We start from the raw sequence: 22,858 nt of genomic DNA, 5'->3' as shown, positions 1-22,858 counted from the left end.
GACAGATGGACACTTACTGTGTTATTGTTGCAACTTTTCTCTAAATCTAAAAGTAGTTTAAAATGAAAACTCTAAAAAGAGATAAGGGGGAAATGACATAGAGAACAAACTTACGGTTACTGGGAGTAAGGGGAGGTGGGAAGAGATAAATTGGGAGTTCAAAATTTGCAGATACTAACTACTATACATAAAATAGATAAACAAGTTTCTTCTGTATAGCACAGGCAACTATATTCAATATCTTGTAGTAACCTATAATGAAAAAGAATATGAAAACCAACATATATATATATATATGTATAACTGAAACACTATGCTGTACAGCAAAAATTGACACAATGTTGGAAACTGACTATACTTCAATGAAAAAGAATGCTAAAGAAAGAAAGAAAGGAAGGAAGGAAGGAAGAAAGAAAGAAAGGGGATAGGTGGAAGGATGGGGAGGGTATAGCTTAGCAGTAAAGCACTTGCTTGGCATATATGAGGTCCTGGGTTCAATTCCCAGTACCTCCATTAATAAGTAAATAATTAAATAAACAAACCTAGTTACCCTCGCCCCCAAAAAAGAAATAACCACTTGAGATTATGTATTTATCATCTGTAAGCAATGTGAGGATGAGGACCATGTCCATATTATTCACCACAGACCTCAGAACCCCACTTAAAGGAGCTTTAAAAAAATATAGTAAAAAAGCAAGCAGCTTTTGCATAAAGATGAGAAAAAAAGTATCCAGTACTCATTTCTCAGACTCCCAGCAGAGCAGCTGCATTTTCTCAGAATAGCACATCCAGGAGTGAAACCTAACAAGTTTCCAAACTCTTTAATAGAGGCTGGTATCCGTGGCTTTCAGGACACATAACCGCAGCACACTAAACACCTCATGCCCTGATCCAGTGATAAGTGGTAATGTTTCCTCACCTGCCCTGGCCTGGGAGTTGGGAAGCCTGGGTCTCCAGCTCAGCTGGGGCGCTACCCGGCTGTGTGACTGACTTGGCCAAAGATGCCCCTCTCTGGGTCTCAGTTTCCTCCACTGTCTGAGGCTTCGGACTAGACCAGGGGTCCACAAGCTAACTAGCCCACTGTTTCTGTACAGTCCAAGAGCAAAAAAAAAAAAAAAAAAAAAAAAAATGCTTTTTACATTTTTAAATGGTTGAAGAAATTCATACTTGTGACACGTGAGAATTACATAAAACATAAAATTCAAATAGTGTCCCTATATTGTATTGCAACACCACCACTCTCAGTACAATACCAGAGCTAAGTAGACAAAGCAACACTTCTGAAAATCGACTCTAACAACATATTAAAAAGATCACACATCATGAACAGGTGGGATTTATCCCAGGATCTTTCAATATCCGCAAATCAATCAATGTGATACATCACATTAACAAACTGAAGAATAAAAAACGGGGCGGCGGAGGGGATAAATGGCGGGAGGGTATAGCTCAAGTGGTAAAGTGCATGCTTAGTATGCACGAGGTCCTGGGTTCAATCCTCCAAATATAAGTAAACCCAATTACCTCCCCCTCATAAAAATAAAAAATTAAAAAACAAGAGAAAAAAAACCGTATGATCATCTCAATAATTGCAGAAAAGGCTTCCGATAAAGTTCAACATCCATTTATGATAAAAACTCCCCAGAAAGTGGGCACAGAGGGAACTTAATAAAGGCCGTATGTGACAAACCCACAGCTGACATTATCGTCAATGATGAAAAGCTGGAAGCGTTTCCTCTAAGATCAGAAACAAGACCAGGATGCCCACCCACTCTCCCCACTTTCATTCGGAGCTAAGCAAAGTATGGCCCCCAAATACTTACACTAAGTATAATTAGACTTATTATAGTCACAGGGCATGATAATAATATTATGAAAGCCACTGTATTTACAACAAAAGTTTGCCGACCCCTGAACCTCAACTCTGAATTTATTTCGGGTCCAACCCTGGCCCCGGGTAGCACAGAACCCGCATACACAGCACGCCCTGAAGTAAGCCGACCCCAGAGAGTGGGGCCCCTAACCCAAAGAGGCGCTGCAGACACCGGGAGACTCCACCTGGCCAGCGTCCGCCTGCGCCGGGAGGCAGCGCGGTCAGGGCTCTCGGTCGGAGTCGCCCGGCCCTCGGGAGAGCTGGGGACTTGGGACAAGCGAGTCCCCTCGGCTTCATCTCCGCCCTGTGAGGGGCGCTACCCGCGCACTCACCGCCGGCGCTGCCATGAAGGTGAAGCGGAAGGACGGGAGCGACGGGCGAGCGCCGGGCTCCGCACCCACAGCCTCAGGCTGGACAGCGGCTCCCGCGCGGTCACAGAAACCCCCTCCGCCAGGGCGGAGCCCCTCCCAGGCCCCCCGAGCGGGGCGGGAGCCGGCGGTAGGCCCGCGCGGCAGCCGGGCCCGGCCCGCCGCTCGGTTCCCCGCCTTGGAGTCCCCGCGCCCGCCGCCCCTCAGGCCCCGGCCCCTCGGGCCCCGCGGAGCCCCGCCCCGACCCGAGGGCCGCCCCGACCCCGCCGCCCGTGAACTCACCGGACGTCTCCACGGCAACGGCCCGTCGGTTCGACCCCGCGCCGGCCGGCGGCGCGCCTAACAACAAGGCGCGCTCCCATTGGCTCCGGTACCGGCTCCGCCAGCCAATCGGCGAGCGCGCACGCGGCGTCCCACCGATCCGGCGCGCGGGACCCCACGGGAGGCTTGGCACCTCCGCGCGATCGCGGCTGCGGGCCCGCCGCCCCACCGCCTGTTGCACCTGGGAAGCCGAGCCTGGGGCCTGGCCCCGAGCAGCCGCCAAGTGACGGGCCGCACTGTTTTTACAACCTGCGACAGGTGCTCTGAGGGCGGTGGGAAACTGGGGAAACCTGGAAGGAACCAGGGGAGGAAGAGCATTCTCACCCCTGTTACCCGTGCCTCACCTCTTTCCGAAAAGGATTTGAAGCCCCAAAGGCACAGATACAATCAAGTATTGAAGTAAAAGAAAACGAGCGGAGGGTGGAGAGGGATGAACGGGCCGAGGAGGGAGTAGCAATTTCAGAGGCGGAAAGAGGGTCCAGCGTTGAAGGGTTTCTGACAACTGCCTGAGACTGACAGGTTACATACGATCTTGGGAGCTAAGCGTTTTAGGGAAGGGGTCCCACTGGTTGAAGCTCATAGTGCTTGAGTCCAGCAGGATGATTTAAATAAGAACGAATGTTATGGCTTTCTCTTTACTTAAGGATTGTAAAATCTTGGTGAAGAACTTGTAGGCTCATTTCAGTACGGCAAAGCTTTAATGATATACCATAAGGTACAAAACTAATTGTCACCAACCTTGATTTTGAAGGGAGAAAACCGGGTGGGGGAGGGAGGTGAACAGCATAAACAGATGATTTTGAAGTTTCGTGATTGCAGACTTGCAGCCTTGGATGCAGCTCCCGCCCCTGAGTTGTGTCTTTAAAGGTGCTCTGGAGTGAAAGTAGAAAAAAGATGGGGAAGGAGGGCCAAGCAGCAAGGTGTTGTGCGGGAAGGATTTACAGTCGGGAAACAGTGCAAGAAACAGTGCGGGCCTTGTGGGAGCCTCCTGCAGTACCGTCTTACCAGGGGACAAAGCTCGAGGCCACAACAGGGAGACATAATGCCCGAGTGGGCAGAGGGGCCAGTCCTCACAGCAAACATGACATCACTCACTAGAGCACGGATGAGTGACTGAAGTTGGGGAGACCACATTGGAGGCTGTCACCTTATAGTCCTGAATCCCTCCTTGGGCACTTCAACTCTTCATTTATATTCAACGCATAAACATTCCCTGAGCCCCTTTGGGAAGCAGAAGGAATGAGTGCAGAAACAGTTAGGACAGGGAGCCAGGGGAAGGAACTCCAAGCTCTAGCTTTTAGTGAGTCCTCGGTCGCAGTCAAATACAAACAGAGCACGCACAGGAACATTCCTTTGAAAACTAACTTATTAACTAGGTGGACTGCACAGCCTGAAAATCTCAGTTTGGTATTTCATTGGTGAACACGGATGGGATGATCGAGGCTTTCACTGCAGGGAAGCACAGCATCTGAGAGATGTAAACTGCATCTGGAAGGAAACTGAAAAGGAGACTTCCTTTGGGTCCTCCCCACCCCACCTGTATATCCTCTGAAATGTGAAAGCATGATATGGTCTTTAGGTTGGGGGGGGGTCCCATTCATTCCACTTCCAGAGGCAGACATTGCATTTCCAAGTTTGCCATTCTGGGATATAAATTTTACAACTCGCACAGCTACAGAGAATTCTCAGCTAGACACATGGGAGGAGATGGAGTTTGGCAACGCTCAGGGAAGGTCCCTGAAGTCCAGCTTGCCCTGCTCCCCTGCTGGGCACAGCAGTCCATGGGCAGGGAGCTGCCTAGGCTGAGGTCAGGAAATCTGGTCAGCAGAGTCTGCAGGAAGGCCCGGGCTGGACCAACTGCCAGCCCCTCCCCACCAGGCTGAACTTGGACATGGAGGACAGGGTCTTCAAGCTGAGCTCTCCAACCTCAGGCTTGAGCAGCCGAAATACAAGACGTAGAAACGGCGGCCCTGAGACAGAAACATCCCACCTCCCAGGTTCCCGAAGGTCCCCACCTCCTAAAGCAGCCCTGCTGCCCAGGGTACCCCAGAATGACAGGGAAGGGTAAAAGGGAGGTAAAGAAGTTATGTTTGAAAGACAAAGCTCTCTTCATTTATTTGTCATGATGATGGGGAAGAGGACAGTGAGTTCACAGGCATGGCTGCACAGAACAGGTGGGGGTGTCCACCAGGCCCTCACTGCCAGGAGGCATCTCTGGAAGGGGCTGCCAGCTCACAGACTCTAGACATCCTCCATGCCAACCAAAAAAGTCATGACTGTCCCATTCTTGCCAATCTGCCAGGGCTCCAAAGGGAGAAAGCGGATAATTATCCTTCAGGAGACAGAGAAAAAGATGTCATCAGCTCCTTGGCTATTGCCTCATATTCCAAGACCCCTAGCCAGGCACTCCCACCATGGGCTCCCAGGCCAGCCTGCCTTAGCCCACCAGGTATTTCGCAAGCCTGCTTCATCCCATTAATGCCTGCCCCCCAGCCCCCAACAGGGAAGTGGGTATGTGGGGGCGGGATGGTGACTGCACATCCCACCCAGGACAGATTCTCAACACAGCAGCCTCTGTGGTCACTGTAGGCTCTGTCTGTGGGCTCAGCCCCCCACTTCCACACTGCAGGCTCCCTGGGGGCATGTGCAGTGCCCCCAGCCACCTAGTTTCCCAAAGCCTGGCTCAAGAAGCCCAGGCACAGAGTGACCCCCATCTCCCCAATAATGTCTGTGGAGTGAATGTGCCCCTCTCACAGAAGTGATAGGAAGTTCCTTGTGAAGAAACAGAACACTTGGGATTGCCTGGGCCAGAGAGGTATATTGACAACCTCACATAGACAGCTTTCCCATCTGTAAACAAGCATAGTGGAGGTATCCGCCTCATCATGGACAGGGGGACAAAACTTCTAAGGATCAGATGGGATCATGCATGTGAGTTACCATAGAGGATCTGACACCTGGTATGTTACATGTTACTTATCATTGTTAGAATCATCACCCAGCTTGAGCACTAGGTCTGAGCACCCTCGGAGTGACCAGTCTTCACCAGCCTTTCTGGGCCAACAAAGGCTCCATTCTGTAAGGTTCTTTGAAGCTTCTCATGCACTTAGTTCCTTGTAGGCATGGACTTGGCTCGGGAATATATTTCACCCAGTGAGAAACTTTAACCTTGCCACAGAATCCTAGGTTTGGGAGCTGTAGGGGCTTCTTGGGAATCATTTAATCCATGCCTCTCTACTCACAAAACAGAAGGCTACAAACCAGAGATGGTTCACTTCCAGGTTCGTCTGGGTCCACCAGCTGCACTGTACCAAGAACCCAGGTCTCTAGACATTCAAGCCAATGCTTTTACACTACTCCATGGCCCTCCCGGGAACCTGACCTGGGACATGGTTGGGCCATAGGCCCAAACTTCACAGCCTCAGGGCATACCCAAAATTCCTTTTGACCAGCTTGGAGAAGTTCTAGAAAATTACTCCTGTTTTCCTAACATGTGGAGAAGCCTGAAGGCAGATGATAAGTGGCTCTGGTTTTGTCAGAGTAATGACATCCTACTCTGCCAGGTGCCAAGGCAGGTACAGTGCCATCCCATACAGCGTCCCAGGGAGTGATTAAAGGAGAGCCTTCCCACTTCACAGATGGAAACACTGAGGTCTAAGAGGCCACGCCTTGGCCAGGTGGCACAGGGACCACTGCAGAGCCAGGAATTCATTCAATAATGCTACCACTATCAAGGTGGACCCACCACAGGGGCCCCGAGGTGTCGAGGGGCCCAGCGGCACAAACCCTTCTTGCGGGTGGTTGAGTAATTTATTTCTTCCCTAACCTTAGGAGGAGCCTTGAGGTGGGCTCCCTGCCCTGGCTCTCGCATCAGTCCCAAGGGGGTCCTCTCCCTGCCCCTACGCACCGGTCCTGGGCCAGGTCCAGCTGCTTGGTGAGGAACTCGAAGAGGCGGGCGCTGTGGCTGCGGTTGTGCTCGGCCGTGCCCACCACACCGATGGAGGAGACAAGTAGCTGCGCGCAGGGCTCTGCCGAGCCGTTCACCACCATGGCCAGGCCGGGCCGCACCGCCACGTTCACGCGCTTCAGGGACACAAAAGTTTCCCCTTAAGCTGGTGCAGGCCAGGATCGCACTGAGGAGCGGTGGAAACGCGTGGGCCCCGCGGGATCTGGGCTGGGAGCACGGGCCGGGATTCTTAGAGGTCACGTCGGGGTCATGGCTGGGCAAGGTGGCACGGCGCAGACGTGGAGGGTGGGGCCTTGGGGTCCTGGACAGCAGGAGGTCAGAACTTGGCGAGTCGCGGGCGGGCACGTTAGAGTCGGGGTCACGGTGGGGTAGCTGAACGCGGGGAAAGCCCGCCCCTGCCCCTCAGCCTCCTCCCGCCCCCTGGTCCGCAGCCCACGCTCACGTTCTCAGGTTTGCCCAGGATGGTCGCAATGGCCGCGCAGAGCCGCTTCTCCAGTCCCGCGGGCACGCGGCCAGCGGGCAAGTTTGTGTCCAATTCAACGAACGGCATGTCTGCGGGAAGGCAAGCAAATGGCTGTGGGGTAGAAAGGACGCCCGGAGTCCAGGCGGGTGTTCAGGAGGATCCAGCAATAAGGAGCAGCGACGGGGCGCCGCGGATGTCGGCTCCTCATTGGCTGGGCAGGCACGCATCCCCGATTGGCTGACCAGGCCACACCCTGGCCTCAGAAGACAGCCCCCGCGTGCGCTGGCGCGGATTTCCGGAAGTACTGTGGCCGCGCCCTCTCGTGTAACCCCACCCCAACCAGACGGCCCGGCCCGCCCACGCTCCAGCCATCTTGTCAGCAGTTTTTTGTCTCCGGTGGTTTTCCGACGCTGCTGCGGTAGTCTGCTTCTTAGCCAAAATTTAGATGGACGTCTGAACACTCCCCCCCAAACACACACACCCGTAGTGGCCTTTCCCAGGCTCGACCTTAATAACGTTACATTGTCACGGAGGCTCAAAAGTTTTTGAATGAATTGCCTCCATGTCAGATAGACAATTTCACGTTCAATGTGGGAATCCGCGCTCCTCTTGATCAGGAGACCTAGTGACACGTGTGGGCTCGAGTGGGCTGCACAGAGACCCTTGGGCTCACTGCATCCTTGCCTGGGCCCCGCAGGTATCTGCCTTTGTGGCCTCTTCTGCCTGGGGGACCCTTACCTCACGGTGAAGGACCGCCCACCAGGCAGGGTGAGAGCCAGGTTCCAGTGGAATTGAGGCAGGAAGCCCCATAAAAAGACCAGCAGGACCCCTAGGCAGGGCTGCTGCTCTTCTCCCAGCACCGTCCTGTTCCCTGGCCCAGAGGCTCTATCTCACTTACTGCCTCTAAAGCGGCTAATTTACACCTAAAATTCTCTTGGTTCCCTGAGCTCACTTCTGATTGGTTACTTCCTTCACTCCTGATTGGGTATTACTCTCACTTCTGATTGGTCCACTTCCCTAACTTCTGATTGGTCCATTTGTAGTACTTCATTTGCATGGAGCTCACTCCTGATTGGTTATCTCTCTCACTTCTGATTGGTCTATTTCTACAAAGTTTGTTCCTGGTTGGTCAGCTTCTGTTATACTTTATTTGCATATGATGTTGCAAAGTGTAAAACTGGCAGCCTATAAAAAAGGCCTGTGTAAACCTACAAACAGGGTCCAGAGCTTGCAGTGTTTAGTTCTGTGGGCTTGCTGGTGTAATAAATCTGAGTTCTCCAACTGTCTTTGAGTGCTGCTTGGTTTCTCCCTGGGATCCAGGTTCTTGTCACAGCTGAGCTGTAACACATTTTTTTGCAACAGAATTACCAGCGATGTTTACGGGACCCTATACTTTTATAGGCAAAACAAAAAATGTTCTTTAAAACATGGAAACCTGTTGACATGGCTAAAATTGTACTCTCAGTGTTATGCTAAAATTGTACTCTCAGTGTTACAAATTTTTTTGAATTGTAAATGAAAAATATAATTGAAATTGTGTGGGTGTATATGAAAAATTTCAATTACACATCTAAAATTCTATATAAGTGTGCATACTAAAGGAGCCTCCATGGGAGGCAGGGAGGCCGAGAGGCTCTATCTGTCCGTGACACTGTCCCCTTAGCAGTTGATTAGATGATTCAGATATCAGAGGGTCTATGACATAAGACACATAGATTGTGACTGTCCTAGGGGACAGTTGGCAAGTCTGGGACCCAGAGTGTAGAAGACAATGCTGGGGTCACAAGTAGACATGGAAGAGCAAGGCTTCTCAGCAGCACCTGGAGGGCCAGGAACTAACCTGAGACTTCCCTCCCTGCAAGGAGGTTTATGAACCAGCTCTGTACCCCACCTATGGGAGACAGTGTCACCCCAGAGGGAGGAGACAAATCCAGGAGACTGAGGTAATTCCTGGTTGAGACATCTCTTTACCAAGTCAACTGTGACATGTGCTCAGCCCAGGGGGCATGGAACTGTTAGGCAGTTTAGATAGAAATGAGCACTGGGCAGGGGGAGAGGAAGGGGAAAGGAACAATCCAGAACTCAAGGAACCTGAGCTGTCAATCAACCAGAGCACAGGGAACCTGAATTATCAATCAATCAATCAATCACAAAACTAGGATATAAAAACAGGAAAAACAAAGGAACAGTGCCATTTTTTCTTCTCTTGGATTGACCACCTCCCATTCTCGGGAGGGTACTTTTACTATTTTTTTTACTTCAGTAATAAAAATCTTGCTTATATCACTCTGTCTCTCGTCAAAAATTCTTTTTTTTTTTAGGTGGCTAAGAACCAAGGTAATTCTTGTTTTCCTTTTCCTGGTAACAGAACCAGCTCCCTGGTTCCCTGAGAGAGAGAAGCACTGAGGCTGAAGGGCCCAAGTCACCTGACTTGGCCTAGGGCTGAGGAGGTCTCCCTGGAGAAGGGCATGGTAACAAATGCCAAAAGACCAGGAAGAGCACCAGGCAAAAAGGTGAGTAGAGACCCTGTAAGCTTCGGAAATAGCCTGCACCAAGACCAGGAGAAGCTGGGAGCTGGGGCATGGCAGGAAAATGATGGGCTATTATGGGAAATCAGAGGAGGTGCCCCAGAGGAGGTGCGGGGGGGGGGGGGGTGGCAAGGCCTCGAATGCAAAATTCAATGACTTGTCTCCTAGTCTCAGAGTAGTAAGGCACCAAGGGAAAGTTTCAAACAGGAGAGGGCCAGGGTCAAATTTGTGTTTACTAAAGCTCTTTCCAGAGATCACACGAAAGTCAGCGTGCAAAGGGTAAGGGTGAAGTAAGCAGACAGACGGAAGAAGGAACGCAGGACCAATGGGTGGAGGGCACTGTGGACCCGATGCTGCGTTGCAGGGTGTCTTGCTCACAGCCAGGGAGAGGCAGCGCCATTTCTTTATTCTGAGGACAGAGCTCCACCGATGTTGCCCTGCAGGCCCGCCACTCTCACTGCAGCAAAAGCTGGATGAAGGGCTTCAGCTTCTCCTTCATGGCAGCGTCTGCTGGAGGCAGGTCCTTGGCCTTCATGATGGCTGCATGGGCCTCCTGGAAAAGACCCTCCCCCACTGCAGCCTCCACACGCTGGCGCCAGGCCTCCAGCTTAGGCCGGCTTTTGAAGATTTGGCAGCCAGCGCTGACAGGCTAAAGGGAAAGAGATCCAGCTGGAGGGGTGGGGCCCGGCCAAGCCCAGGGCAGCAAGACCTCATCCCACCCCTCCCTTGGGTGGATTTCCCCTCCTCTGCCACACATGTGATGGGCTGGGGGTTCTCATCCAGGAAATGCTGGGAAGCCCCTCAATATCCCTGCAGGATGGGGTTCTGAAACCCCTTTTTACAGATGATGACACTGAGGCTCCGAGGGGGAAGTGACCCACCCGGGGTCCCCCAGTCAGAACAGGGAACTTGAGCTGGTCCATTGCCTCCCTCCCAGGATGCCCCTCTGCCCAGTGGCCCACCTCACCCCATGACACTCACATGCATCAGCTCTGTGATGGCCACCAAGTCAGCCACTGAGATGTGGGATCCGGCAAGGAAGTCCTGGTCCTTCAGGAACTTGTCCTCAAACAGCTGCAGGCACCTGTCCAGCTCAGCCAGAGTAGACGCTAGCATTTCGGGGGGCACTCGTTGGCCCAGGAACACAGGGAACATCATCTGGCAAGTGGGCAGGTGGAGAAGGGTTCAGGGACTCATCTCTTAGACAGACACAGATAGCCTCCACCTCGCCCTGGGTCCTCACTTTGGGCAGCCACAAGGATCCTTCTGCCATGCCAGTCTGCCCATATCTTCTCCCTACATAAAAGCCTTCCGTGGCTCCCATGCCCTCACTACAAAAGCCCCAATACAAGGCAGCAGCCATCCTTTACCCGCCCTCACTTCCCACTCCATGCCAGGCTTCTCAAAACTGGAATGTGTGTGCAAATCCCTCTGGGGTGTGGTTCAAGTATACAATCCCTTCTTTTTTTTTTTTTTAATGGAAGTACTAGGGATTGAACCCAGGACCTCCCATATACTAAGCATGCACTCTACCACTGAGTTATACCCACCTCCCCAGGTGTACATTTGTAATCAGTACACATGGGTGGGGCCTGAGACTGCTTCTCCAACAAGCTTCCAGGTGGTGCTCAAGCTCCTGGTCCATGGACAACACTGAATGACAAAGATCTACACCCACTCTCCTCGACTTCTCCCCACTCTGCCCTCCAGTGCACCAGGCTCCCTCCCCCAGAACAGCTTTTAAAGCTGTGGAAACCTCTGTGCCAAGTGGACCTCCAGAATGGTGGTTGTATACCTCTGACAGGGCCTGAGCAGGCCCAGCTCACACTTCCTCACACACACAGGGCGCCTGCTGTATACCGGGCACTGTGTAAGTGCTCTTTGGGTAATAACACAGAGTTCACATTCCAAAAACATCTGCAAGTTTAGTAAGTGAAAATGGTATCTGCATGCTGTTTCAATGTGCACTGACTTGATTTAACTGGAGTTAAATGCGTTTTCATCCATTTATTGACCATTTGTCTCTGTCCTTCAATTACATCTCTGCCGCTTTCCTTTGCCCATTTTTCTCCTGTGTCATTATCTGATGGGTATCTAAGAGCGTCTTAAATATTAAGAATGTTACTTTGGCAGGGAGGTTATAGCTCAGTGGCAGAGTGCCTGTCTAGCATACACTAGGTCCTGGGTTCAATCTCCAGCACCTCCATTAAATAAACAGACAAACAAATAAATAAATAAACCTAATTAACCCCCAAAAGAAAAAAAAATCTATTTAAAAACTTAAAAAAATAATTTTACTTCTTTCTAACATAACTGCCAAGATCTTTCCCAGTTTTTTACCTGTTTTAAGTTTAATTCTTTTTTTTTCCATATACAAATTTCACTGTGTAAAGTTGATTAGTCTTTTTTTAAGTCTCCCACTGTTATTAGGGTTATAAATTCTTGCCTATCCAGAAGTCAGATTAACATTTTTTTCTTCCAGGTTTTTTTCCTGAACACCTCTCCATCTGGAAAGTATGTGTGTAGCAAAGGGGGGTTCAATTCTTTTCTCCCCCATAAGGCAGTATTCCCAGGCAGCCTGGAATGTGCAAAAGGGATTAATTTCCAGCAGCTCAGGAATCAAGGCAGATTGGGGGAGTCACTTCCCAGCTTTGTTCCTTGGTTTCCCCTCTAGGAAACAAGCCAGTTGGACTAGGGAGTCTCTGGCATTCTAGAATTTGGTGTTCTGAAGTCTCAGGTCTGAATGGAATGTTTTAGACAGAAAGCACCATCCCCCGAGCATCCTGGGAGGGCTCCCTCCCCCGCCCCCTCCCCCCGTGGTTCACCTTCTGCCACAGGGTCCTGGTGCAGCTAGTTCGCAGGGCCGTGTGCTGCCATGCCAGGTACTCGTCCACGCGGGCTCGGGCCTGCAGGTCCTGGGGGTACCAGTGGTCGGGCGTCTCATACTTGCGGCTCAGATACAGCAGGATGGCCACACTGGGGGATGTGGTGGGTGCAGGGGACATGCCCTAGTCACTTTCGAGCCATTCCACAGGGCCCAGGCCCTGGGTGAGGCAGGCCCCTGCCCCTCATGTGTCTTTCCCCAGCTCCCGTAGGTGAAGCATTTCACCATCTCCATGGTACAGAGTAGGACTGTGAGGCTCAGAGAGGTCAACTGATTGCCCAGGATCACACATCTCTACATTGGGCCATCCCATGATCTGACCTGAGGGCACCAAGTGAAAAACAAAATGCCATGGGATTTCAGAAAATAGGGGCATGCTCAGAGAAAGCTTCCACTAGGAAGGGGAGCCCACCTGGGTCCTGAAGGATGAAAGCAACTCCAGTACCACTCCCCAAAATATCCAGAGCATGGACAGCACCAGGAGTAAGATCAGCTGCCCCTCCCAGTCCTGGGCACCTCTGCCCATTTCAACCCACTCTACCCTGGGACCAGCACAGGTGCTCAGGGTGCTCAGGGCACACAAGCCATGATCCAAGCCATCAACAGTGGACACACAGATGGCTTACTGGCCCTACAAGGCCAGGCAGCAGCCCAGGGACCTATTACCTCTCAGCCAAGGTGAAGTCCCCATCCTTCAAGGCTGGCACCTTCTTCAGGGGATTCACCTGGGCAAAGTCATCGCTGTGGTGCTGGCCTGTGGGAGAGACCAGTGAGGCAGGTGGGGAGAACTCCAAGCTCTCAGATCTATTCCTACCCCACCCCCAAAGTCCAGGCACCAGCTTTCTGAGGCCTCTCTCCAGGTGGGGCATCAGGGAAGAGGAGGCCACTCTGCTGGTCACTGAATCACACACACTGAGCCCACCAGAGGTCCACCCTTCTCTGTCCACCCTCTTTGGAACCTGGGCCAATTAGCATCTCCACTTGGGCTTGAGGGGAGGGTGACTTCCTGCAGCTGTAACCCCCCCAGCCCCACCCAACTCCACCCCTACGTCAGACACTCCAGCCTCCTCCCTGGGCTCTAGGCTTGTCCCCTGAAATTCATGTTTCTACTTCAACTGGGTGAGCCGCCCACACCCCTGAGCTCCAGCCCTCCGCAATCCTCACTCTCACCAGCAATCCCTTCCCTTCTCAGCCACTCAGCATCAGGCAGGTCAGCTCTTCTCTCCTTCCTGTGCCAAACCTTCAAGGCTCCTCCCCCAGGGGGGTTCCTGGGTCTGACTCACTTCTGCATACCTCCTCAGCCAGGGCCAGTGCGGAGGATACACCAATTAATGTGTGGCATTGAGGGGCCTCAGTGGAGCCAGGCTCCAACCTGGCCATAGGACCACCTTCTGGCCTCTTTGCCCTTCTCCTGGGTGAACTGAGTCACCCCTACACATTCTCCCTGAAGAAATTGCCTCTGCCCAGCCCCCACCCCCAAAGAGGGCTGAAAAGGCAAAGCAAAGTGGCACCCAAGCAGCTGGTGGTCCAGGCTGGGGCACCAAAGGCAGAAGGTGGGCAGGCTCAGCCAAGCAGGGCTCTCCCTCCTGGCCTGCCTGAGGGTCTCTGAACCCAGAGGTTGCCCTGCTGTCCGGTTGCACCCTGCCCCCGCCATTGGATTCTGTAGAAGTGGTGGGGACCTAGGCAGGCACTGGTAGGAGTAAAGAGGAGACCAGATGCAGGTGGACAGCCTTCTCCTGTCGTCAGATGCAGAAACTCAAGAGAGGGGAACTGCTTCTACTGGGAAGGAGGAGACAGTTTCATTGCTTTCTCCCAGCCCCAGTACGGAGGTATCGGGTCCCTTCCTCCACTTCCCTACACTTTCCCACACATCCACACCCCCACTGCTCTCTGCCTGCTCTGTTCCCTCTTAACCTGTATATTAAAGAACGGTTAGTATTCATTAGGCAAAGGGCGAGACACTGAAAATACACAACCAATGGGCGATACCACGGTTTCCGACGGGAGTCTGTCTTTTCCCGTCTGTCTGCACAGGTCGCCCGACCGTGTGGCGCGGGGGTCCGTGTGGAAGCGGGGGCCCAGCCCCCGAGCCTGCCTGCCGGACCCACCTTTTAGCAGGTCCACGGTGCGCAGCTCGAAGGGGATGCCGTTCTTCTTGGCGAAGATGTAGACGGCACGGCAGGGCTGGGACAACAGGTCCAGGTAGAGCTCCAGGCCCATGGCAGAGGCGAGGGCGAGGGCGAGGGCGAGGGCGGCGGGCGGCGGGCGGTGGGCGGTGGACGGGCCCGGGGGCAGGAACGGGGGGGCAGGAACCGCCAGGGACCCAGCCAGCGGCCGCGCTCCGCAGGGACCCGAGCCCGGCCACGCCCTCCCCTCCTATTGGACTGCGTCATACAACTTTGGGCCAATCATCAGCGGCCCTGCTCCCCCGCCTTCCCTCTCCGGGGTTCCCCGCGTCAAGTCTCTTTCTTGGCGGAGTGGACACCGAGAGACGGACTCTGACCCGGGTCTCGCCGCCAGGTCACTCCCCTTCCCTGGACCACAGTGCCTACCTGCGTCAAATGGGGCGGGAGGATGGTACCGGGGAGACGGCGTCAAGGGCGCTTGCAGCGCAGACCCTCAGTGAATTTAGGGTTGAAAGGGCTGCGCTGCAGGCAGTTGGCCGAAGCCCCTTTCCCCCAGTGAGGGAGGGGGCTGAGGGAGGACGGACTTCAGAGACCCCGGGGAACACAACTGGAGGAGGAGGAGAAAGGAGCAGCAGCCCCTGGGCCCAGTGCCCAGGATGGAGGCTGGGGAGGGTGTCTGGGCGGTGTCCACACCCCAGGAGGATGCCCCTCCCCAATCCCCGGGGTCAAATTATTTTACGCTCCGCTCCCAACTAATCCCTCCAGAAAAGCAGAAGCCCTATGGGGCCCATCTAGAGGTCTGCAGAGGGGCCTGGAGCCCCCGCACTTCCTCTGCAGGGCCAAATCCTCCCAACCCCAAGCCCCCTCTCTTAGAGAGCCTCCTGGGTAAAAAGACCCTGGCCCCAAACCCAACATTCAGAGAAAGCCCCTTGGCAAGAGGATCCATTTTGGAAAACTTGAGAATAGCTTGGCCTCCCTGGGCCCCCTGCTCCCACTATGAGGAAGACCTGTCTCCCCAGGAGGGCACCTTCCTGGCCAAGTGCTGAAGCCCTCTGCAGGCTGGGCAGGCCATGTTCTCCACCCCCTTCAGTGGACTGCCCTCCTCCACAGTCACTTTTGGCCAGATTACTGCAATATCTAATCTCCCTGCTCCCTCTCGGGCCACCCTCCAGTCCAACCCCCACCAGCAGCCGGAATATTATTCCAAAAGGCAGTCTGAGCACTCTGTTTCTGTTTATGGTTTGCAGCTCCTAGGTGTGGCATTTAAGGCCCTGCATGATTGAGTCCTAATCCCAAGAGTTACTTGGGTTTTCCCTGTCTGACCAATTCCTCAGGACTCATGATTTACAGTCCTTGGTGCCAAAGGGCCATGTCCTAGGAGGCTGGATCAGTATGCCTGCAGCAAACACATGTGGATGGCTGCTACCCCTGCTGTCTTTCTCTAAGAACTAGAAGGCATTTGTTCATTTCACTCTTGGAAGCCATAGTTGGGGGCTAGGGGCAGCTGACCCACAGGACCTAGGAAAGGGGGCTGTCTTTTGAATAGAAGCCAAGACCACAGCCAGGGCAAAAGGAGGTCAAATAAATCACACATTAGAGTTAGAAGCAGAGGCTCAGGCTGAGCCCAGGTTTATTTCCCAAACTGAAAAGAAAATGCAGTCGTTAAAGGAGACAAGATCAGGGCTAATCATGACTTTCAGGCAGCTGTGAAGATGGGGTGGGGAGGGGACGTGGCCCAGGGAGCAAAGGTGCTGTGGGACTCAGGCAAGTCACTCCTGCTCTCCAGGTCCCCCTCCCATGAGACATTGGAAATGAAGGTGCTTTGTGAACTGCCAAGGGTAGAACAGGAGAAAGGCTTCCAGGCTCACTGGATCATGGCCAGCACCCTGGACATCATCTTCTGCTTTATGGTGGGGTCTGCAGGCTGAGAGTGCTTGGCCTTCAGGATGACTTCATGGGCCTCCTGGAAGAGGACCTCCCCAACTGCTGCCTCCACACGCTGGCGCCACACAGCCAGCTTGGGTCGGCCTTCGAAGACTTGGCAGCCAGCACCCACAGGCTATAGGGAGAGAGTGGATAGGATAGGGGTGGATGGGTGAAGCCAAGCATGGCAGCATCTGCCTGGTTTGGGAAGGTTTCCACACATAAGCACAGTCCCACCCAGGTGGGGCAGTGTGAGCAGGACTTCAGCGGCACCCCTGCCCACAGTACTTACATGCATCAGCTCTGTGATGGCTACCAGGTCAGCCAGAGAGACGTGGGGCCCGGCAAGAAAGGCCTTGTCCTGGAGGAACTTGTCCTCAAGCACCTGCAGGGTCACATCCAACTCTGCCAGCGTGGCCGCCAGCATCTCGGGAGAGACCGGCTCACCCAGGAAAACAGGGAGCATCACCTGGTGGGCGGGCAGGCAAAAGGGGGTTAGGGGCCATCCCAGCCTCGGGGCAGGAAGGCCTCCCCCAACACCCCCCCCCCACTTCCTGGTTCTGTGCATCTTTCTTCCACCGCCTGGCTAGGCCTTCAGGGAAATTCCTAAAGGACTCCTTATCCTGGAACTGTTCCTGCTTCCACAGTCTCTGATTGGCTGAGCCCTGGGCATCTGAAGAAGGACACAAGCCCCTCTGAGATCTGAACAATGAGTTTAATACTTTGAGGAGCCGGGGTTGGCTTAGGAACAACCTATTTTTTAACTGCTTTCCCCACAATGTAAAATCAGTACCTCAACCAGATAACCAGGAGGCTAAGCTTTTAAGGTCTCAACTCTGTCGCTTCTAAACTACGTGAACGAGAGCAAAACACCCAAACCCTCTGAGCCTCTGTGTCCTCATCTATGAAATAGGAATAATAGTACACGGTTCATCTAAGGGGAAAAGTAAAGCCCAGAGAGGGACGATCAGTTGCCTGAGATGGCACAGCCAAGAAAAGACTAAGCCAAGCATGGAACTGATGTCTTCTGCCCCAATGAGCTACTAAGGAGGAGAGCGGGAAAGGGTGGCATCCAGGATCCCAGGGGGAGGGCATTTTAGGGCAAAGCCATCAACAATCTCAGGCCTGACAGAGCTGTCAGGGGACACAGTGGCTGGGGAGCCTGAGACTCTGGAAAGGTAAATAGGGCTAGGATTGTACACACGCCCTAGTGGCTTCAGTTTTCTCCCCCAAACAAGGTAGACAAGGTCAGTGATCGTCCAGCCGTGGCCTGGAGGCCAGTGCTGGGCTAATGACATTCCTTTGGCTGCAGAGTTTTTAAAGCTATGGGTCAGTTGGTGACATTTAAAAGTGGAGACATTTCATAACAAAAGTCCAGATTTCCAGCTTTTTTTTAACATAAAAGTGCTGGCCACACAGAGCCAGAATTCCTACCTGGCTTCCCTGCTCAGCATCTAAGCCTGCTGCTGGGGAGAAGCTGCTCCTTGGGGGTGGGAGGGGTGGGGTACAACGTCATCAGTCCGCCCAGCCCCACCTGGCCCACCTCTAATATAAATAATGTCTATATTATCTGCCTCACCCCTGCAACAGACTGTCTACATTTCCCTTCTGTTATGATGTGGTGGTTCCAAAGTTCTTATGGTTTTAAAGTGTTTCTATTCCTCTTTAAATGTAAAAGACCATCAAAGGGTAATAAATAAATTCTGATTTATTCACATAAGGAAATGCTATAGAGTAGTTGGAAAAACATAAATTAGATCCACCCACAGGAATACGAGAAAATGCAAGTTGCAGAATGGTATGACAGCGTTTATATAAAATTTCAAGCACTCAAAGCAAAACCTTATTTACGGATACACATAAATGTAACAATGTAGAAAGCCATGAACTGGAAGGACTTGAACCTGATCCCAGGGGCTTCAGGAGGGAACAAAGGCAACAAAGAGGTCTTTTGACTTTTGTTCTTTAATGTTTCTTTTTATATTAAAAAAATTTATAGGAAAGAGAACAATGAAAGTCATGACCAGAATTAGCCACATACTTTTCCAAAAAATGAGGAATTCCACTTCTTTTTTGTTTTTAATAGCTTTTTTTTTAATGGAGGTTCTGGGTATTGAACCCAGGATGTGCTCTGCCACTGAGCTATACCCTCCCCCGAGGAGTTCCACCTCTGATTAGGACACCAACGGCCACAAAAAACAATTGCTCCCACCATAACAACACTAGAAAGAAAATAATCTTATTTCTCGTTAAAATCATCAAGGAATATAAACTCCTTGTTCCCCACTACCCCTAGATGGCGAACAGATGGTGAATTTGAAGCAGAGAAATGGAAACGCTAAAAAGAACCAAATGGAATTTCTAGAACTGAAAAATACGTTTCTCAAATAAAGAACGTCTAAGATGGGTTTCACAGCAGCTTGGGCAAACAGAAGAAAGACTGAGGAAGTCAAGTTCAGGCCAATAGAAGCTATTCAAACTTAAGAATGTGATGGTGCCCTTTTGGGGGTGACGCCCTCACCCCTCCCACCTGGGTGGGGGCAACTCACCTTATGCCACAGGGCCCGGAGGCAGTTTCTCCGCAGGGCCATGTGCTGCCACGCCAGGTACTCATCCACGCGGGCTCGGGCCTGCAGGTCCTGGGGGTACCAGTGGTCAGGGACCTTATACTTGCGGGTCATATACAGCAGGATGGCCACACTGTAGGGGAGGGGAGGATGTGATGGGTAGGGGCAAGCACGGTACCAAGTCCTTTCCTTAATCTTCCTGACCACATGCCAAGGTACTTGCTCAGTTTCCAGACTAGGAAGCCAGGCTCAGAATAGGGAAGGGACTTGCCTTTGGTGGCAAAGCTGAGATCTCTCTAAGGCTAATAACCAAGCTCATCCTATCACCAGGCAAAATCCCACGACAGAGTATTCTGCCAAGTGTTCTGAGATAGATTCTGATGGGAGGACCAGAGAGAGCTTCCTGGAGAAGGTGGCACCAAAGCTGAGCCTTAAGGAAGTTCAGTTCTTTCCAGCCTGCATCCATTTCCATCGCCCGACATTCAGACCCCCTCATGGCCTGATTGTGCAAAGTGGCTTTCCTATCATCCCTTTGTTCTCCCTAAAGCATCCTGCTGGAAACACTGGGGTGCTGCAGGATCCTGGACCAACAGGACAGAAAAGGCTCTCCTCCTGTCCTGGGTTATGAGGGCTGCCACGCTGTTGGGAGGAGGATGGACCTGGAAGGACACTGAATGTGGGAATTTGGGGCCATAGGAAGGCCTTCAGGAGTTTGGGTTACCCCAAGAGCTGGACCCCTCAGCCAAAAGGACAGAAAACCTCTATCTGCCACTGGCCCGGGCGACCTGGGAGGAAAGCTGCAGGTTGCTGGGAGCAAAGGACCTCCCTCGGGGCAGAGAAGACTCAGAGCGATGCAGATTACACGCTGCCCCAGGCGGGTCCCCACAGGCAGCCAACGCTGGGCAACACTGGGCTCAGGTAAGGGGCAGCAGGAAGGAAGATGGCTCTGCTCGAATGTCAGAGGAGTCCTCTTGGGGGGTGCATCCATTCCAGGGGCAAGTTCTAAAGTTCTAGGTTCCCCTCGTTGTGGGAGGGGTGACTTAGGTGATGAAGGGGATGACCTGGGTGAAGACTGGACTTTCCCCTAAAGAGACTTCTACTTCTTGGGACTGCTGTGTTGGAAAACATCCATGTGTCTGGGCGTCCAACCACTGGAAGCGGGGCCCACCCAGGGAAGCAGCAGCTCAGAGAAGAGCCACTGGGTAGCCTAGATGCCCCTGGGGCATCTCAGCACAAGTCTGCCCAGAGGGCTGCCCTATGGAGGATGAGGCTGCCTTACCCTGCACCCCTGCCTTCCCCCTCCCGCACACCACCACAGGAATGGTACAGATGTTAAAAAGAAGCTTGCTCTGCCAACTATCCCTGTGAACTGGTACACAGGCAGGAGCCTGGGTTCCAACCCTGACTCTCTGGGATGCTGGGCAAAGGGCCCTTCACCTCTGAGGACTATGGTTTCTCTTCTATAAAACAGAGAGCTCAGATGAGGTGGTTCCAGTGAGGTCTGGTGGCAGTCCCAGAGCCCTGGTTACCTCTCAGTCAAAGTGAAGTCCCCATCCTTCAAGACAGGCACCTTCTGCAGGGGGCTGATCTGGGCAAAGGCATCGCTGAGGTGCTGGCCTGCAGAGAGCCCACCGTGGCAGACAGTAGAAGGAAACACTGAGCCTGGGGTGGCTGTGCCCATGCACCCCACCCTGCCCAGTGCAAGGCCCAGGCCCCAGTTTCCTGGCTCTTCCCAGCCCCCCGCTGCTCTCTGGTGTGGGAAAGGCTAATGGTGGGGAGGGGAGGCTGCCCTGCCAGCTGGTGCAAAATAGACATTGACATCCTTTGCCAAGTCCTGGGGGGCATCACCTCCCCCATCACAGCATCCCCACCTCATAAAACAGAGACCAAGGTGCTCCAGCCAGGGCACCCCCGCTCACTGCCTTTCCACCATCACCAGCATCAGGAGCTTACAGGCAGGTGTCCCCAGCTGCAGGGGTGGGGCGGCTGGCCACCTGAGTGGACTCTGACTCCCTCCAGTGCCCCTTTCCCTATGTACTGGAAGGTAGGGTCCCCTAATACAGACAGATGACCTTTTCCTGGTGTCTACTTACTAGCAATCAACTTCCCCTTGCCTCACTGTGTCCCTTGGCCCACCCTGCCCTGGGCAATGGGGAGAGAGATGGCCCCATCTTTAGGCTCTGCATTCTTGTCCCATCACAGCCCCTGAAAGATGCCGCCCAGTGTCCCCAGAGGACCCTGACCTCTGCTTTGAGCTCATATGAGTGTTTTCTGTTCCTTCAGATGCAACCAGAGAGAAGCTTCTGAGGGGCACTTACGTGTCATAGCTGCCCTGCTCAACAGCCTTCAGTGGCTCCCTAGTAACACAGGATCAGGGAGAAGCACCTCAAAGCCCTACACTATTGCCTGCATCTTCCACCTAAACCACACCCTCGCCTCCATCTTCAGACCGTTCTTTCACCAGGGACCCTCCCCTCCCCACCTCCCACTGCACCCTCTATCTGACAGCCCAGCTGGGACATCCCTTTGTTCCCATGCCCTCTCCCCTACCCCACATTCTGCAAGGTAACTCCTGGGCAGAACACGTGGGCAGTGCCCAGAGGAGGATGGGAAGAGATGGTGATTCAGGCGGAGGGGCAGGCTGGTCCACAGGAATGATGGCTGGCGAGGCCCACAGTAGCGGGAGCATTGGGTGGATGGCTCAGCCAAGTTGAGTTTTCCTACTTGCCCCTCTCCCAGCGACAAGGAGTTTCTGCTTTTCCCCCACCCATCAGCTGCCTTGGCATGCCAGCTGTGCCCTTGGGGCCTTGGAGACCTGCTAGAGCAACAAACACTTCTGCTCAGCATACAGGGCTCGGAGCCCCGCAGTCCCCCTCCTGCTCCCAGCACCCCTGGTGGTGTGCCCCTCTTCCCAGCAGGAATAAGAGAGGCAGAGGGCAAGGCAAGTGAAGGCAAAGCTGGAGGAGGAGGAAGGGACTGGGGTGGGACAGGGGCGGGGGACCCAGTGCAGCCGGGGCCTGAGCAGAGAGGAGGGTTTTAGCCTGCGGTTGCTGAAACTCAGCAGTTGGGGCCACAAAGGAGGCACTCACTCTGCCGCATCCCCACTCGCGGCCCCCTGGACCCCTCTCCTCCTGCCTCCATTTCTTTCCATGGGGTCCCCTATCCCTACACCCAGGTGCACCCCACTCTGTTCTCCAGGTCTTGCTTTTCCTCATGTCTCCGCACCTCTTTATTTGCTGTCAGCTGAGCCCCGTTGTCCGTTTTATGGGACCCAGCAGAGTTGAAGGGGATCCCTGAATCTCAGAGCTCCCTGGTGGCTCACATTTTCCGGGTAGGCCCAGGAAGTGGGTGGCGCAGGGAAGGGTCCCCCTAACTGGTGTTTGGCCTCCCGGATCCCTCTCCGACTTCTCTGTCCGCCAAACCCGGCCCGGGCCCACCTTTGCGCAGGTCCACGGTGCGCAGCTCGAAGGGGATGCTGTTCTTCTTGGCGAAGATGTAGACGGCGCGGCAAGGCTGGGACAGCAAGTCCAGGTACAGCTCCAGGCCCATGGTGGGGGGCAGGCCGGCCTCGCGACGCCAGGGACACCGTACACAGTAAGGCGGGAGCTGGGACTGACGACCGGCGGCGCGGCCCACCCCCCGGCCTCTCCCCATTGGCGCCCGGGCCTCGCACTTGGGTCCAATCGCCCGTGCGCGGCGGGTCTGCGGGCTGGGCGGGGGCTGGGCCCAGCGCGCGGAACCCGGAAGGTCCGCCTGGGGTGGGCGGGGGCGCGCAGAGGGGCCCCAGTCCCCGGCTCTTCTCCCAGAGGACGACGTCTTCAAGGCTCAAACCCGATGT

General features: G+C 53.7%; 4 protein-coding genes across 9 annotated transcripts in view; all 4 read right to left on the bottom strand.

The window, feature by feature from the left end:
* Window positions 1-2,599, bottom strand: part of CABIN1 (calcineurin binding protein 1) — a 92,767-nt gene extending 90,168 nt beyond the window's left edge. For 2 of the 3 annotated variants that reach the window (XM_032471418.1, XM_032471420.1), the window contains exon 1: window positions 2,206-2,435. The gene's annotated coding sequence lies outside the window, so the exon portion shown is untranslated. Of the gene's footprint in view, window positions 1-2,205; window positions 2,436-2,523 lie in introns of those variants that run through there. The other variant, XM_032471419.1, reaches the window with a different exon arrangement.
* Window positions 2,600-4,649: 2,050 nt separating this feature from the next.
* On the bottom strand, window positions 4,650-7,187 carry LOC102504827 (D-dopachrome decarboxylase). The gene is made up of 3 exons (XM_032472103.1): window positions 6,972-7,187; window positions 6,470-6,645; window positions 4,650-4,894 (listed from the first exon to the last, which is right to left on the bottom strand). The coding sequence occupies exons 1-3, from the start codon at window positions 7,077-7,079 to the stop codon at window positions 4,804-4,806; spliced, it is 375 nt and encodes a 124-aa protein (XP_032327994.1). The 5' UTR covers window positions 7,080-7,187; the 3' UTR covers window positions 4,650-4,803.
* A 2,546-nt stretch (window positions 7,188-9,733) lies between these two features.
* LOC102504562 (glutathione S-transferase theta-3-like) lies at window positions 9,734-14,774 on the bottom strand. Its single transcript, XM_032472102.1, has 5 exons — window positions 14,513-14,774; window positions 13,071-13,158; window positions 12,346-12,496; window positions 10,502-10,678; window positions 9,734-10,169 (listed from the first exon to the last, which is right to left on the bottom strand). Exons 1-5 carry the CDS (start codon window positions 14,622-14,624, stop codon window positions 9,975-9,977), a joined length of 723 nt encoding a protein of 240 aa, XP_032327993.1. The 5' UTR covers window positions 14,625-14,774; the 3' UTR covers window positions 9,734-9,974.
* A 1,355-nt stretch (window positions 14,775-16,129) lies between these two features.
* LOC102504304 (glutathione S-transferase theta-1) lies at window positions 16,130-22,769 on the bottom strand. Of its 4 annotated transcripts, XM_032472098.1 has the most exons (5): window positions 22,458-22,733; window positions 20,550-20,637; window positions 19,003-19,153; window positions 16,746-16,922; window positions 16,130-16,589 (listed from the first exon to the last, which is right to left on the bottom strand). In XM_032472098.1, exons 1-5 carry the CDS (start codon window positions 22,672-22,674, stop codon window positions 16,395-16,397), a joined length of 828 nt encoding a protein of 275 aa, XP_032327989.1. In that variant the 5' UTR covers window positions 22,675-22,733; the 3' UTR covers window positions 16,130-16,394. The 4 variants fall into 4 exon arrangements, with proteins under 4 accessions (XP_032327989.1, XP_032327990.1, XP_032327991.1 ...); XM_032472099.1 differs by lacking the exon at window positions 20,550-20,637 and having other exon boundaries at window positions 22,458-22,732; XM_032472100.1 differs by lacking the exons at window positions 16,746-16,922; window positions 19,003-19,153 and having other exon boundaries at window positions 22,458-22,752.
* Window positions 22,770-22,858: the final 89 nt, after the last annotated feature.

The sequence above is a fragment of the Camelus ferus genome, chromosome 32 (assembly GCF_009834535.1).
Source record: "Camelus ferus isolate YT-003-E chromosome 32, BCGSAC_Cfer_1.0, whole genome shotgun sequence".
Lineage (NCBI taxonomy): Eukaryota > Metazoa > Chordata > Mammalia > Artiodactyla > Camelidae > Camelus > Camelus ferus.
This window is presented reverse-complemented; position numbering and strand designations above follow the sequence as displayed.

What these genes read in the sequence shown, in the direction of transcription:
- LOC102504827 (XM_032472103.1), bottom strand. Translation starts at nt 7,079, where the DNA reads ATGCCGTTCGTTGAATTGGACACAAACTTGCCCGCTGGCCGCGTGCCC. An exon ending in TCCTGGGCAAACCTGAGAAC is followed by an intron (nt 6,646 to 6,971) that starts GTGAGCGTGGGC and finishes GTGTCCCTGAAG; the next exon opens with CGCGTGAACGTGGCGGTGCG. An exon ending in CTGGACCTGGCCCAGGACCG is followed by an intron (nt 4,895 to 6,469) that starts GTGCGTAGGGGC and finishes TGTCTCCTGAAG; the next exon opens with GATAATTATCCGCTTTCTCC.
- LOC102504562 (XM_032472102.1), bottom strand. Translation starts at nt 14,624, where the DNA reads ATGGGCCTGGAGCTCTACCTGGACCTGTTGTCCCAGCCCTGCCGTGCC. An exon ending in GACTTCACCTTGGCTGAGAG is followed by an intron (nt 12,497 to 13,070) that starts GTAATAGGTCCC and finishes CACATCCCCCAG; the next exon opens with TGTGGCCATCCTGCTGTATC. An exon ending in CCAGGACCCTGTGGCAGAAG is followed by an intron (nt 10,679 to 12,345) that starts GTGAACCACGGG and finishes CCCACTTGCCAG; the next exon opens with ATGATGTTCCCTGTGTTCCT.
- LOC102504304 (XM_032472098.1), bottom strand. Translation starts at nt 22,674, where the DNA reads ATGGGGAGAGGCCGGGGGGTGGGCCGCGCCGCCGGTCGTCAGTCCCAG. An exon ending in TCCGGGCCCTGTGGCATAAG is followed by an intron (nt 16,923 to 19,002) that starts GTGAGTTGCCCC and finishes CCCGCCCACCAG; the next exon opens with GTGATGCTCCCTGTTTTCCT. An exon ending in CCATCACAGAGCTGATGCAT is followed by an intron (nt 16,590 to 16,745) that starts GTAAGTACTGTG and finishes CTCTCCCTATAG; the next exon opens with CCTGTGGGTGCTGGCTGCCA.